General features: G+C 43.5%; 1 protein-coding gene across 11 annotated transcripts in view; it reads right to left on the reverse strand.

Moving 5' to 3' along the window:
- The window catches only part of UNC5D (unc-5 netrin receptor D), a 574,077-nt gene that overhangs the window by 80,052 nt on the left and 480,005 nt on the right, over positions 1 to 14,020 (reverse strand). For 9 of the 11 annotated variants that reach the window (XM_058720717.1, XM_058720720.1, XM_058720718.1 and 6 more), the window contains 2 exons: positions 6,444 to 6,629; positions 2,450 to 2,827 (listed from right to left, as the gene is read on the reverse strand). In XM_058720717.1, the coding sequence (XP_058576700.1) occupies positions 2,450 to 2,827; positions 6,444 to 6,629 (564 nt within the window). The remainder of the gene's footprint in view (positions 1 to 2,449; positions 2,828 to 6,443; positions 6,630 to 14,020) is intronic. The other 2 variants (XM_058720721.1, XM_058720716.1) reach the window with 1 other exon arrangement.

A 14,020-nucleotide genomic window follows, 5' to 3' on the forward strand; every position in this document is an offset into this window, starting at 1 on the left:
ACATACTTCTCCTACTTAAACATGCAAACTGTCAATGGAGATAGAAGACAGTCATACACAGAGGCAGGGTTGTGGTTGGTGGTAAGTTTTACCTTAAGAAGGAGAGGCATGGTGGGGAATCTTTATGTCTGTGTACATTTTCTTTCTTTCTTTCCTTTTTTAAGTTTATTTCTTTTTGACAGAGAGAGAAAGAAAGGGAGAGAGAAAATCCTAAGCAGGCTCTGTGCTGTCAGTGCAGAGCCCAAGGAAGGGCTTGAGCTCACAACTCGTGAGATTATGACATGAGCTGAGGTCAAGAGTTGGAAGCCTGATGGGGCCACCCAACTGACCCAAGGAGTGCCCATTTTCAGTACGTCACTCACCAGTTATCTCTGATTACAAAAAAATACTCTCCCCCAAACTCCGCCTGCTCCCCCAACAGCGTTTTATTTGATATGACAACAGAACCACCTGAGTTTCTCATTTCATATTTTGCATAATAAATGATTTCTACAGCGAGGGGACCATCCCAACCTTTTTGAAAAATCATTGCCAGGCACCATACAATAATTCAGGATGGATGGCATTAGAACAATTTAATTGCTATGTCTTGCTTCTTTACACTTTAGTCCCCTAGGGCATATTTTGCATTTATGTTCTGCAAATAACAGAGCATATGTTTCAATTCCCCACACTTATTTTTCCTCAAACTCATTCCCAGTGAACAGCTTCAATCTTGTCCAGGGCTTCCTTGTGAAACTCTGAAAATGCCTCTTCACAGAGGAAATGTTTGGGAATCAGACAGTGCTATCAGAACTTTTAGTTTTCAGGGTACCTGCGGGGCTCAGTTGGTTAAGCATTGGACTCTTGGTTTTGGTTCGGGTCATGATCTCGCAGTTCATGGGTTTGAGTCCCACATTGGGCTCTGTGCTGACAGTGTGGAGCCTAACTGGGATTCTCCCTCTCCCTCTCTGCCCCTTTCCTGCTCTTTCTCTCTCTCACTCTCAAAACAAGTCAACATTTTTTTTTTAAAGAAAAGAACTTTCAGTTTTCAACACAAGTGCTTCTCAAGTCAAAGGGGAAGAAAAAGAAAAATCTGTTTTATGATTTTATCGCACTTTCTTTGATGAACATTAAAGCCAATGAATGGGTTGATCTTGGCCCACCCTCCACATATGTGTAAACAAACACAATGATGGGAAGAGAGAGGAAGGGTGTGGGCCGACTGATTGAACCAATAACTACCTGGGGCCTCCCAAGTGCCACCTACTAGGTTAGGAAGTGAAGATAAGACAAAATGCAATTTTCTATGATTCTGATGAATATTTCCTATCCTTAGGGAGGGGGTTGCATCATTTTCTTTCTTCAGAACCCACGCTTCCAGTTTATAGATTCCTCCAAGAAGAGTGCTTGGTAAGTAGGGCTGACCAACTCCTTCTGCATTGAGGCTCCTGACTGCCAATTATGACCAGGGAGGATTACATCACACAATGACGTAATCGTTCTCCATATTTAAATGGAGATTCTTACTATGTCTTAAACCACTGACCAAAGAAGATTTCGAGAATTCCAAGTCTAGAAAAGAAAATCATGAGTAGGGCTGCATTTGAGGGCGCTTTTTAAGGAAGCAACTGATGTAGGAGAACAAGACAACACTTATCAACGTAAAACATGGTGTCAAGTCACTAAGCTACCATCAGGCCAGTTAGCTGGAATGGTGGCTACGGGCTAGTCCTCGTACAGATTTCATTTTAGAGGACAAAATGACTGATTTGGAGCGGGCGGTCAGCTGGACCTCAGGGAGAAGTCTGTCGAGGCCCCCGATGTTCCTGACTCAGTGCGGTCTGGTGGTTCTAGAACACAGATGCAGAATCCTCTTTCCTGTCAGTGGCCAACGGCGATGATTCATTGCACTACCTAACTCTTGTTGCTTAGAAATCAGAGGAAACATTACCCTCTTCTGCCAGACAGTTAGGTCTCAGATGGAAACTAATCCATTGATAGGATGTCATGTTAAAATGCACTGGCCTGTACACCTTAAGTAGCCTTGTCAAAACATTAAGAAACTCTCCCCTCTAACCAAAAGGAAGAAGAAAATTCTTGAGAACTAATTGTACTCATTGTACATTGTACAATTACAATGTACATTGTACTAATGTACCAAGACATTGTACTAATGTACCAAGGCATGGTATAGCCTTGGAACTGAAGTTTGCGTTCAAAAGGGCAACTCCATAATGAACCTTTATCATTGCTTGTCATAAAGTAACATCACAGCAAGGTCTATGGACACTGATACTATGTATTGGGTCAGTTACTGTAAATCGAGTAGACTTCTGGAATCACCGGATTTGTAGCTATGACACAAGGATGGTAAACATCTTAAAAAATGGAACTTATGGGACATAATTGTGCAAATTTAAAATGCTGAAACAGATCGGAAAGACACAAACACACACTTACCACCCACCTGTATTTGGCATGACTAAGCGTCCTCCCAAGTGGCCAAAGACACCAGTGGTCCTCAGTTCTGTCCTTGTGGGAAGTGATGATAGATTCTGGATGTAGGGTGTTTTATTTCTGGGGTGCATTGTACTAAAGCTACGGTTGTTTCCATGGGGAAAAGTCCCGGAATGATTCTTGCCATGGTACTCAGCTCTTTCAGACACTCCCAGGGAAACCATGAATGAGCTCTGAACTTTGACTTTGATGTCGGACAAAGGGTTGAAGAGCGAAGACTCTGTCATGAGTTCTTTGTCCAGTGGGTCCTGTAGGCAGATGGGCCCGCTGTATGTTCGGCTGACCGTGAGGTCTGGTTGCATGGAGGAATTCAGAAGCAGGGGGTTCCCTGGTGAAAGAAAATCGATCTGTCACTCGGAAACGAAAAGGCATCACAGTTACCCCCTCGCCTCTGCCTCTACTAACTGCACAACCGCCTGTGAGCTTGCCAGCCGCCCTTCAGGCCCATGCTGAGTGTCTACGGCAGCTCTCACAGGCCAGTCAACAGTGACCAGAGCCTTGGAATGGGGAGCTCTGGCTCTCACAGCGGGTTCTCTGAATGCCGCTGACCACAATCACTCATTCTCCAGAGTTCCTGGCATGCCATCTTTTCAAAACAAGTATTTCTGGCACTGTGTCAGGCAACTGACTACGGTATTATTGTTTATGTGATTATTTTAACTGGCAGAGAGAAGCTTCAAGAAAAAAAAAGGGAAAAATGTTTTGCAATCCAGTTTGGAGCAAAAATAACATCTGTTCATTTTAAATGGTAAAAGGTGACACAGCACGGTGACGAGGTAGTGCTGTTTATAACCAGAGAGGCGTTGGTGACAGCCCGTCTCACGTGGAATTCTGGGCAGTTTGTGGAGCCGGGAGAGGAAATGATGTGTCCTCAGAACAAAAGGGTCAGGGGACCATGCGGATCATATCACTCCATGTCTGAGTATATGTCACTCTGAGAGGGAAAGGAGGCACCACATGGGGACAGCGAGGCTCCGATTCTACGTGGGGAGCAGCTTAGAAGGGCTTCCTTTCTGTCTCGAAACAAACGAAAAAAAAAATCTTTACAAAACCATGAGAAATTGGACTTTCATCGGCTGGGGCTCACCGATCTTTTTCTCAGCCTAATATTAAAAAGAAATGCTGTGATATTTTCTTGTGATGAAATAATCCCATTTATTAGTGAATAACGAAATAACCCTCAGTCCCAAACCTCCCACCCATATCAGTCCGTCAATGTGACTTCTCAAATTGAAACCCAAACCATATTAAACAATTTTCCTTTGGGGGCCTGACAAAATGTTTAAAGTATATTTTTGAAAATGTTGCAATTCCAGGCCATATTGTATTGTTTTTCCATCTTCATAATTTGTAGCAATGCCAGTAGGAAATCTATAACCCTGACTTTCCCAACCTCTTGTTCTGATGCTCGAAGAATCCAAAGTCAGAGAGGACTTTGTAGATCTAAAGGCTCCTTGATGAGGCTTCCCCCCCCCCCCCCCCATGCTGGAGGTTCTCGTGTCAAGACATAGGCACAATCAAGGAGCTGAGCTTTTTAATGGAACTGCACTGAATTCTACAGGCATCAGCCTTGTTCTTGTTTTGGTTTTCCCAGGCAAGGCAGGGGACGTAAGAACCGTATCACAACTGAAAAGCATTCAGGTCTCAGGCCCTTCCGCTGAGACCTGAAAAATCGCATCCCTGAGGCTCATGGCTATTTTATCTCAAACCTTCACCTTCTGAAGTTTAGCTTTTGGCCACTCTTAAAAGACCCTCCCAGCTTATGGAAAAGACCCTCCAAGTTTATGGGAAGCCAAGCAGCAAAAATATTGCCTAGAGTTACAATGAAGTCTAACTTAAGGAGAAAATGCCTGATTATAAAAGTATGTACATATGATAAAAGTCCATGGTTGAAGAGAGTCGGCGTATCAGGGACAACGACCTGATCACCCCACAGTTCATTTTGGAAATCCTTTTGAAACTTCCTGGTCAACTCCATGGCCTTCTGTTTAAAAGTCTGTTCACCTTCCTGGGGTTCCAGCTCTATGTGCCCAGAAAGGGAGGTCTCTACAACAATGCGGGGTGCAAATCATCGGAGCATCAAGGTGAGGTGCATCATCACAATGAACGTAGGATAGAGTAGAATTTGAATAAAGGATTTTTGCTTTTATCACTAGCTTTGGGATATTCTTGGTTGAAAATAAAAACAAAATGGTAAAGGAAGTTTGGAAAGGCTATATATTCTTTTCGAGAGTCACAATACATGCAAGCTCTAAGGAGACCCGCAAGATGGAGATGTGTTTGAGCTTACCCAAGTCAGCATTCTCCAAATGCTTCGGCGAGGGAACCACCCCCTCACCTGCTGCTCTATGGAACACACTAGCATCCTGTGCCAAAGTAAGAGGAAACCACTAGCTTCTAGACTGATACTCGCTACATTCGTTGAGCACCTTCCATAAACCAAGGGCTTTTAATCCTTGTCATTCCAAGTAGTTTAGTCCTCACAAGAACCCTTTGAGGTGGATTAAAGCTGTAAAAACTGAGACAGAATAATTAACTAGGTCATATGGCAATTTTGGATTCACTCTCCCTGACTTCAAAGACTTTGTCTCACATACTACTGTCGTTCTTCTGTTTTACAATGTTATTGTCTAAGACACTGGTTTCTTATTTGATGGAAAGATTTCTAGTTTCTCATGTAGTATAAAAATAAGTTCTTGGGGCACCTGGGTGACTCAGCGGGTTAAGCGTCCGACTTCGGCTCAGGTCATGACCTCGCGGTTTGTGAGTTCGAGCCCCACAGCTCAGAGCCTGGAGCCTGCTTTGGATTATGTGTCTCCCTCTCTCTCTTCCCCTCCCTTGATCATGCACTCTCTCTGTCCCTCAAAATATAAAGGTTAACAAGAAAAAAACAAATCTGTTTTCATTAGATTTATTTCTAATGAAACAAGTCAAGGGGATGTGTCCCTTTCTGAGGCCAAGCAGACTCAGCCCTGAAACTTCGGTGCCCAGAAGTGAGTGGCAAGCAGGAAAGCATTTTGTCTCTGCCAGACATTTCCCCGTTTCTCACATGCTTGGGTTCCACTTCAGAACCCGACTGCTACTCAATCACGGCCATGCAGCGAGACTTCTTGTCCGGGGCTACTGGCGCTAGTTACGCACAATAAATAGAAATAAAGGTGACAATATCGACAGTAAGGGTCAAGGTGGAACACTTCACCCTTTCTGAAGGGAGACAGCTTCATTTTTTTTCTAAGCCCGAAACCAGAAACCACGTATGGCTCATCTCCATCTTGCAATCAGAAACGGATTTGGTTCACATAAGAGAATTAAACGGCTCTGTTTGGAAAAGGAGTACTGCCATAGTTTGACATGACAGATTTCCTTCTCCCTCCAACAAAAGATTGCCTCCACTGGGCAGCAGGTGAGAGTCGTTAAGGCTGGGAACTTCATCCCTCCCCTCCCCCACTGGCTAACTGACCTATCGTATATTATCTAAAGTCCTTTTAACTTATATAAGATAGAAGTAACCCAAATAACTCCACCTAGTACATAGTATATAATACCTATGCATGGGAGGTTATAGTAAAGTGGTTGGTTTTCAGACTTGAATAATCAGCATTTTAGTTAACTAAATATCCTCAGAGCAGGCTTGTTAAAACAGAACGTTGGCTAATCTGAGATAAAATAACGTGCTAAGTTTACTACATATCAAAGATGGAAGTGCCTCATTAAATATGTTGTGAATGAATGGGAAACTGAGATCCATTCATTCTCATAGTAGCCAAGGACTTGGGCAGACTACAAGACCGGGCCTGGCTTCCTAATGTGTGAAGACAACTAGGTTAGCGGCTCCCAGTGCCAAGAGCTACCTTCACACAGGGCCAAAGAACACTGGGGGTCCTGTGTGAGTGTAGTCTCTATGGTCCTGAGGACGAGGTGTTGGGGGGCCCTACGCCGCTGACCTTGACGGACTGTTTTGAAGTTGAAGGTCTGGAAGCCACCTGTCAATGCAGAAGAGTCGATGACGTCCACGCCATAGTCACTCTGGCTCCGTCTATAAAGGGTGACACCAATGACCAGGACTGCAACGGCCACCACGGCAGCGCCCAAGCCCGAGTACAAAGCAATGTCGCTGGCATTCTCAATGCCTGAAAGACACAAGAGAAATCCTAAATGGCCAGCATGGGCACAGAGCCGAAGAACCACCCTGGGATACAAAATGAAATGCTATTGGATTTTTGGAGCTACTTTTCAGAGAAAATGACATATGCAGCTAGCCATAAGTTATACTCTCTTTCACACATAATCATGTTTCTAAAATACCCTGTATAAATCAGAGGGATGCTAGTCAAATATCTTGACTGCAATAGGGCAGCTTACCACATAATAAAATCTTAAAGACAATCAATTTTGCAAAGAATGTAATATTTTTCAAGTAAAAGCAGACAACTCCTTAATTTACTTGGTTTAGAAAGTCATATTTACCTGCAAAGCATTTTTTTTTTTGCATCTTATTTTTATTTGAGGGAGGACATGAGATCCACATACAATGACAAAATATGGGTGAACTGTTCTGCTTATATATGATGTGGGGCACATGCATTCACAGAGAGTGGGCTAGGGTGAGAAGGTCAGACACAGTCTAGGAGTCAAGAGAGAGAAGACCAGAGCTCACAAATAGGCATTTTAGCTTTGGCACAAATCATTCAGTTTAAGAGAACATTGACAACATCAGGTTAGCGTATTTACAATCATCATGAGAGAATTTCTGTTGTGAGATATGGAGATTTTGGTCCTAGGTGCTCCGATGTCCACGGTCAACGTTTTCCAGCACCATTAAATGCTAGACTTAATACATTTTTGAGAAAGAGGACTGGTCTCTAAAAGGGCACATGCTGTTTCTCCCATACCTCTCCTACTCCATCCTATTGAATGCATAGGCAAAGCAAAAATAAAAGCGTTAGTTTGAATTGAGAATGTGGGTGTCTTCCCAACCCCCAAGATAGGTTGCAGCTGTTTCCCAACTCGTCTGCTAGTTGTACTTTGCGTGTGGTTCGTTCCTGAAGACCTTCATCATGGCTACTGCAGTTCGGCATGAGATTGATCCAAGGCCACGCGACCCTACAAGAGGCATAATCTTGCAAAGTATGTGGAAAGAGAAGGTGGCAAGTGCCAGCTAGGTTATCCATCTCCTTACAGATTATGGGGTGAGTACACATAATAGGTCCAGAGGTACTTGCTCTGTCACCCTGTATTAGGTTTAGAGGCTAAAACAGAGCTATCATATATTCACCTGGTAATTGCATGGTGCTTACTATGCATTCACTGCAGCCTAATACAGTACTTATCACAGGAGTACTACTAACCACCTAAGTAAAATGAATTTATTTTCAACAAAGTTAGTGGACTGTAAAATAAGGCGCCACCAAATTAAAGAGTGAACAAGGAAACCAAGCAGAACTGGTTCAGCAATAGGGCAGTAAACACACACAAATAATTCACAAGGGAGCGAAACCATCCTCAAGAAACGTTATTTGAAAGGTGAGAGGGTTGTAAGACATTTTCAATAACCACAGCGGCCTAGGAGGTGTTGAGAAACAGTCTGGGACTTAGGTTTTAGTTCCAATGTCATGATGGTCCCCACGGGAGAGGGACAGGGATGGAGGCATCTGTGTGGTCGGCTCTGGCCACCCAGAACCATGCGCGTGGTGACTAGCACCGGCCCCAAAGTTCCAGTGTCTGCCTGTGTCCCACAGGGAAAGGGAAGGGCAGCTGGGCTCTCACTGATGTTCCCTCCCTCCCTCCCTCTACCCAATTCAGTTCCGTGAAGGGAGTCGCTGTACTCAGAGCAGAGAGGACACACACGGCAGAGGCAGCAAGCCAGGGTACCGGGAGTAGGGAGAGAACTTTGGATTGAAACCAATTAGCCTTCCCCCCCACCACCCCTGCTTCCCACCAGTTCCTCGGGCACTACTGACTGATGACACTATCATTTTAAAAGGTGTATCTGGGGAGAACACACCTGCCCAGCAACCGAGCACACACAGAGAAACAGCCTGGCGGCATACTGAGTGCAGCTGCTGAGTTGGCAAAGTAGAGCCAAAGACCCCTTTCGCTTCCCAGGTACTAAAAATAGGCAGGAGCCGAGGCCAGGGGGATGATCAGGGCACCATACTTCTGGAAATGGACATCCCCAGACGGGAACATCCTGAGCCCAAACAGTAGCGGGAACCAGTTGGGTGAGTTCCTCTGTATTTTTGTCTTGTTTTCTAGGTTTCCACCCTCCTGCTTCCCACACACGCAGAATCTCCCTTCTCTCAGACACAAACCCCGCCTTTAGGAAAGGACCCTACATAGGCCTTCAGACTGAGATTTAAGTGTTTGATATGGTTCAGTGCGTTTCCCAGGAATATTTGCAGAATCTATTTGACTTAAGAGAATGAAATACTGAATTATAGAATTAAAAAAAAATGAGTATGGGGACTGTGGAGCTGGGGGGTGAGAGAGAAAGGGGAGAGACCTGTATGGAGAGCATGGCGTCCTTATAAGGCTCACCCTGGCATTTGGTGGGACAGTCTAATCTAAAAGACAAAAGTCAATCGACTCCTACAGGAAGATAAGCAAAGTGGTGTTTACTTTACAAGAACAATCTGTCCTGGGAATTAAAACCTTCAGAATCTAATAATTTCATTTATTCCACAAACATTTGTTGAGGGCCAACCATGCAATGGAAATGAGGGTGCATGGAGGAATTAACATATTCTTAGTTGTTTCTTGTCTAACGGTTCTAACGGTGGTAAAAGACAAGTGGTGAGATCCTGACAGGGAGACACAAATACTCGAAGCCACATGTATACATCTCAAGAGACATCCTTACCAACAGCTCAAGCCCTTCCAAAGTTGGGCCACAGTACTTCTTTTTTTTTTTTTTTGCTCTTCTATCTACTGTTTTTACTTCACCTCCTTCCTTTCTTTTCCTCACTCTGCCTCACTCTTTTCTAATCCATCCTCCAGGACAGTAGAGTGGTTTTCCCTGTAAGGATACCTGAGTGCTTATAAACATAATCAATTCACTTTTCTTGTGTGTTCAGGACTGGGTCCAGAAGAATCTGAGATTTCGTTCCATATTTGCCACCACAATTTCATGGGAGAAGGGAGGACACTGGGTGTAAGCCTGTCCGTGAGCACGCAGGCACCTAGGGGGAGCTGCTGCAGAGTCACTGCATACATGCGTGTGCACAGTCATCACTTGTCCAAACGTTAGAAGCCACCCACCACTGGTCCTTCCCAGGGGAGTCGTTCTAAGGACATGAACGCGTGGTGCAGGCACTACCCAGGCCCTGATGGCTTCTCGGTGTCCATTTCAATGCTCATGCTCCACTCTGCAGCACTGCCTCACACCCCGAATTCAACTGTAATTTACCTGCCAGATGGATGCCTGTTAGTGAATAGCCTGTATGACAGGTCATTGTAAAATAAACCCTTGGTCGCGTGCCAGCTCAAGGTCCCCCACCTTCAAGAAGGTAGCCCTGTCCAGGGGCGCCCGGGTGGCTTAGTCGGTTAAGCATCTGACTCTTGATTTCAGCTCAGGTCATGATCTCACGGTTCATGAGTTCGAGCCCCGCATCAGGCTCTGGATGACAGTGCAGAGTCTGCTTGAGATTCTCTCTCCCTCTTTCTCTGTTCCTCCTCCACTTGTGCTCTCTCTCTCTCTCTCAAAATAAACAAACTTAAAAAAAAAAAAGTAAACAAAACAAAACCAAACCCCTGTCCTTGCCAATCCAGCCAACCCTCCCAACCACGATCTTCTAAACTCCCAGATCACTTAGGGTTCCTAGAACTCATTTTGGATCATTCTTTTTATTGTTTAATTATCTGAGCGCCAATGCATTCTCCCTAACTGCTTTAAACACTTCAAAAGCAGTAATATCTCCATAATTTCCCACAGAAATCCGCACACCATTGCAACTATTTATGATCGCTCGCCTGGTCTCCAACTGTGGGAAGACAAGTATTAAAGAAATCACAGTCTGAGGTTGATTACAGAATTCTTGCTGCAAGGACTCTTTTTATGTTAACACACATATATGTTTATACCTGTCTGCTGGCTCCCATACACACATGTGTTGCTGGTTTGTTTGCTCCAAGTTAATTTGAACAAAAGCACTGATTACCCCATGACTGATAATACTATTCTGTTTTCTGTGGGCACAGGTCTTTGTTTCACAGACGAAGCTTTACAGATCAATGTGTTATCGATGTCTTTCCTATGTTTTCATCCCTATTTTCCTTGAACCGAGAGTCACAAAAGCTCTAGGTAAGCATGGAAGAACCCAACGTGAGGTACAAAACAAACAAACAAACAAAAAAACTGTTGCATAAAATCTCCAGCTAGAGCTGACGGAGAAATTTCTTGTATTCCAAATTACTCAGGAACTACTGAGGAATACGTTCATTGCTGGAAAGGAGTGCAGGATATCTGCAGAGACAGGTCCGCACAGATTAATAGAGCTCTGCGGAAATTAGGACCCCGGAGAGGAAATGTTTATGGGTTCCCTTGGCCCAGAGAAGGCAGAGCTGTAAAGTGACTGGAGGTGATCTTTAATGCGGAGAGGGTTGTCACAAGAGGAGAGCAGGTCTATGGTAGGAACTCAATGACTCTTCCTTTACGATGATGCTAGTAACCAACTCTTTGCCATCTCTAACAAGGACTGAAAAGGAGGATGTGGCCTTTTATGACAGCCATTGGGACTCTGGTTAGATATTAAAATGACCTTTTCTACAATGAGGGTTGTTAAAAAAAAAAAAAACTTGTAGTTCTGAGGGAGATTGTGACACTTCCTTTCAGAAAGTCTCCCTCTAAAAAAAAAAAAAAAAAAAAAAAAACAGAAGCAGCATAACTTTACAATAGTCTGCAGTCATTTTATTTATTTTTGGTCAAAGCTGGTGAGATGGTCTAAATGGCCTTTCACAGCCCCTTTGAATTTCGTAGTTCAAGGGACAGGGATCAATAAGTTCGATGTCTTTATGAATTGTCATCACACCTAGTTGTGAGGAACTGATGTCCCCAAAGGACTAAATACAAGGGCTGTTTACATGGTTTGCCTTTCTCTCTTCACATGATTCCCCTCAGAAAGACCGATTCTTGCCACTAATTAATGGGAATATAACTCAAGTCTCATGTTATGAGATTAAGTATATTATCACATTGAAATCTATCTTATAGGATTAGATAGCTACAGAAAATTAACAAAGGAGCATAGCAAATGCCTTTCTAACACAGAATATTCTATCTCCTATTAAATACTGCAGAACGGCCATTGCTACCCCTTCAGGAGAAAAACCAATAACTTGAATGGACATATACTAGAGACAGTGAATTGCTAAGGAATCCACACAATCAAAATTCACACAGAGGCCTAGGAGAGACAAAACAAATGGAAGACTAAAGAAGCTGTTGCTGTGCTGAACTCCCATAGACGGCCAGTACCCAGCCATCTCAGGACCTGCCCCTGGCCCCTTGCACAGGCGGTGTTGTGGATACAGACTCACGTGCCAAAATATTTAATTAGATGTTGAAATACGATATAATAGAAGATACTGTTTATACTTGCTGTCATTGAGAAGCAACTTTTTTTTTTTAATACCACATCAAAAAATAGCTTTTGGATGGTCAGCCGTGGCCAAACATGGTGAACAATTCCAATTATATTTGCAGTGCTTGGGGTCTTACAACCCCGTAACCCATCAACACCTCAGCTTTTCTAATCTGTCAAAAACCTCATTATTGTTACTGTGATTGTTGATTTACTGTTGTAATGAAGGACAAAAGTAGCACATTTTTGAATAGTGCTTACTATGTGCCAGGCGCTGTTCTAGTTCAATGGCAGCCCTCCTTCTCACCTGCCCTTCTTTCTAGCTGAAAAAAGGGAGGCTGTCCTATGTGAGCGCACTCTCCTACCACTCAGGATTTCTCTGCTCCTTCACAAGTGTTTCCTCCTTTTTCTCTGTTCCCGGAAGAGCTGCTCTTCTGTATCAAGTCAGCTATGATCCCGTCCCCTCCTGCCTCCACAGGGACTTGGCCTCATTCATTATTCCCTTTTGGTCTTACATCTTCAAACTTTTCCTCTGCACCTGAGCCTTGCCCTCTGCCTCCAAACACAGTCTGGTCTTCTTAATCACATCTCCCCAAATCTTCCCCCCAACTTCCTCTCAGATAAACTTCTCAAAGATGTGGTCTTCCCTACACCCATGTTCTTAGCTTTTTTTTTTAATTTTTTTTTTTTAACGTTTATTTATTTTTGAGACAGAGAGACAGAGGATGAACAGGGGAGGAGCAGAGAGAGAGGGAGACACAGAATCTGAAACAGGCTCCAGGCTCTGAGCTGCCAGCACAGGGCCCCACGCAGGGCTTGAACTCACGGACCGTGAGATCATGACCTGAGCCGAAGTCGGACGCTTAACCGACCAAGCCACCCAGGCGCCCCCTTAGCTCTTCCTTTAAAAGAACTCAAAGCATTGGTTTTTAACATTCAACATTTCTTAATGCATGTTTTCTTAATACATAATTGCCCTAACCGGTTGGCTGCTGTCCCTGTTAAAAGAATAAAGAAAGGCGCCTGGGTGGCTCAGTGGGTTAAGCATCATATTTCAGCTCAGGTCATGATCTTGTGGTTCATGAGTTTGAGCCCCATGTCAGGCTCTGTGTTGGCAGCTTGGAGCCTGGAGCATGCTTCGGATTCTGTGTCCCCCTCTCTATCTGCCCCTCCCCGGCTCGCACTCTCTCTCTCTCAAAAATAAACAAACATTTAGAAAAAAAGAATGAAATACATATTTAAGATGAGGAAATGTTTAGTAAGTATAAAAAGGGACAGTATTCAAGGAGAAAACACATTCTCCAACTACCCTTTCTTCAGAAATAATCACTCTTGACAATATCTTTGAGACCTTTTGGGAAAAAAAAGAAAAGTAAATATCCTTCATTTATTTATTTATTTATTTATTTTAACCCTAAAGCCTCCATATTATATTTCCTTTACTATACTTTGTTTTGTTTTCTACATACAATATTTTGTAGGTATTTCCTATCAGAATCTATAGACTGACTTCATTTCTTTTTACATTTGCCTGGCCTGTTGTCAGGCTGCAGATAATTGAATTAGTCCAGTATTTCTATGTCCTTTGATTATTCTCTTACCCTTTAAAGTCTGCCTTTCCCCCAAATCACTGTTCCTTCTTGACGGTTGTTTATAACTACTGCATCAATAGTAATGTTCTTTGTCTTATTCCTTTCCACTACTCTCTAGCAGTAGACAAGCCAAGCCAACCCTCTTTCCAGAGAGGAAAAAAAAAGTTCCTTAAACTGGATTCACCTCCCTTCTTCCTTATTGTTTAGTAACTACCCTTCACTCTCAACATTCTATAAACAGACTTCAAAGCTCAGTTCTTAGCCCTCTTCCTGTCTCCTTGCCAAAAAAATGGGATAATTGTTCACAGTGCTATTTCCTTGATGCCTAACACTCTCCATTGGAGATGTCTT

This window comes from Neofelis nebulosa, chromosome 3 (assembly GCF_028018385.1).
Source record: "Neofelis nebulosa isolate mNeoNeb1 chromosome 3, mNeoNeb1.pri, whole genome shotgun sequence".
NCBI lineage: Eukaryota > Metazoa > Chordata > Mammalia > Carnivora > Felidae > Neofelis > Neofelis nebulosa.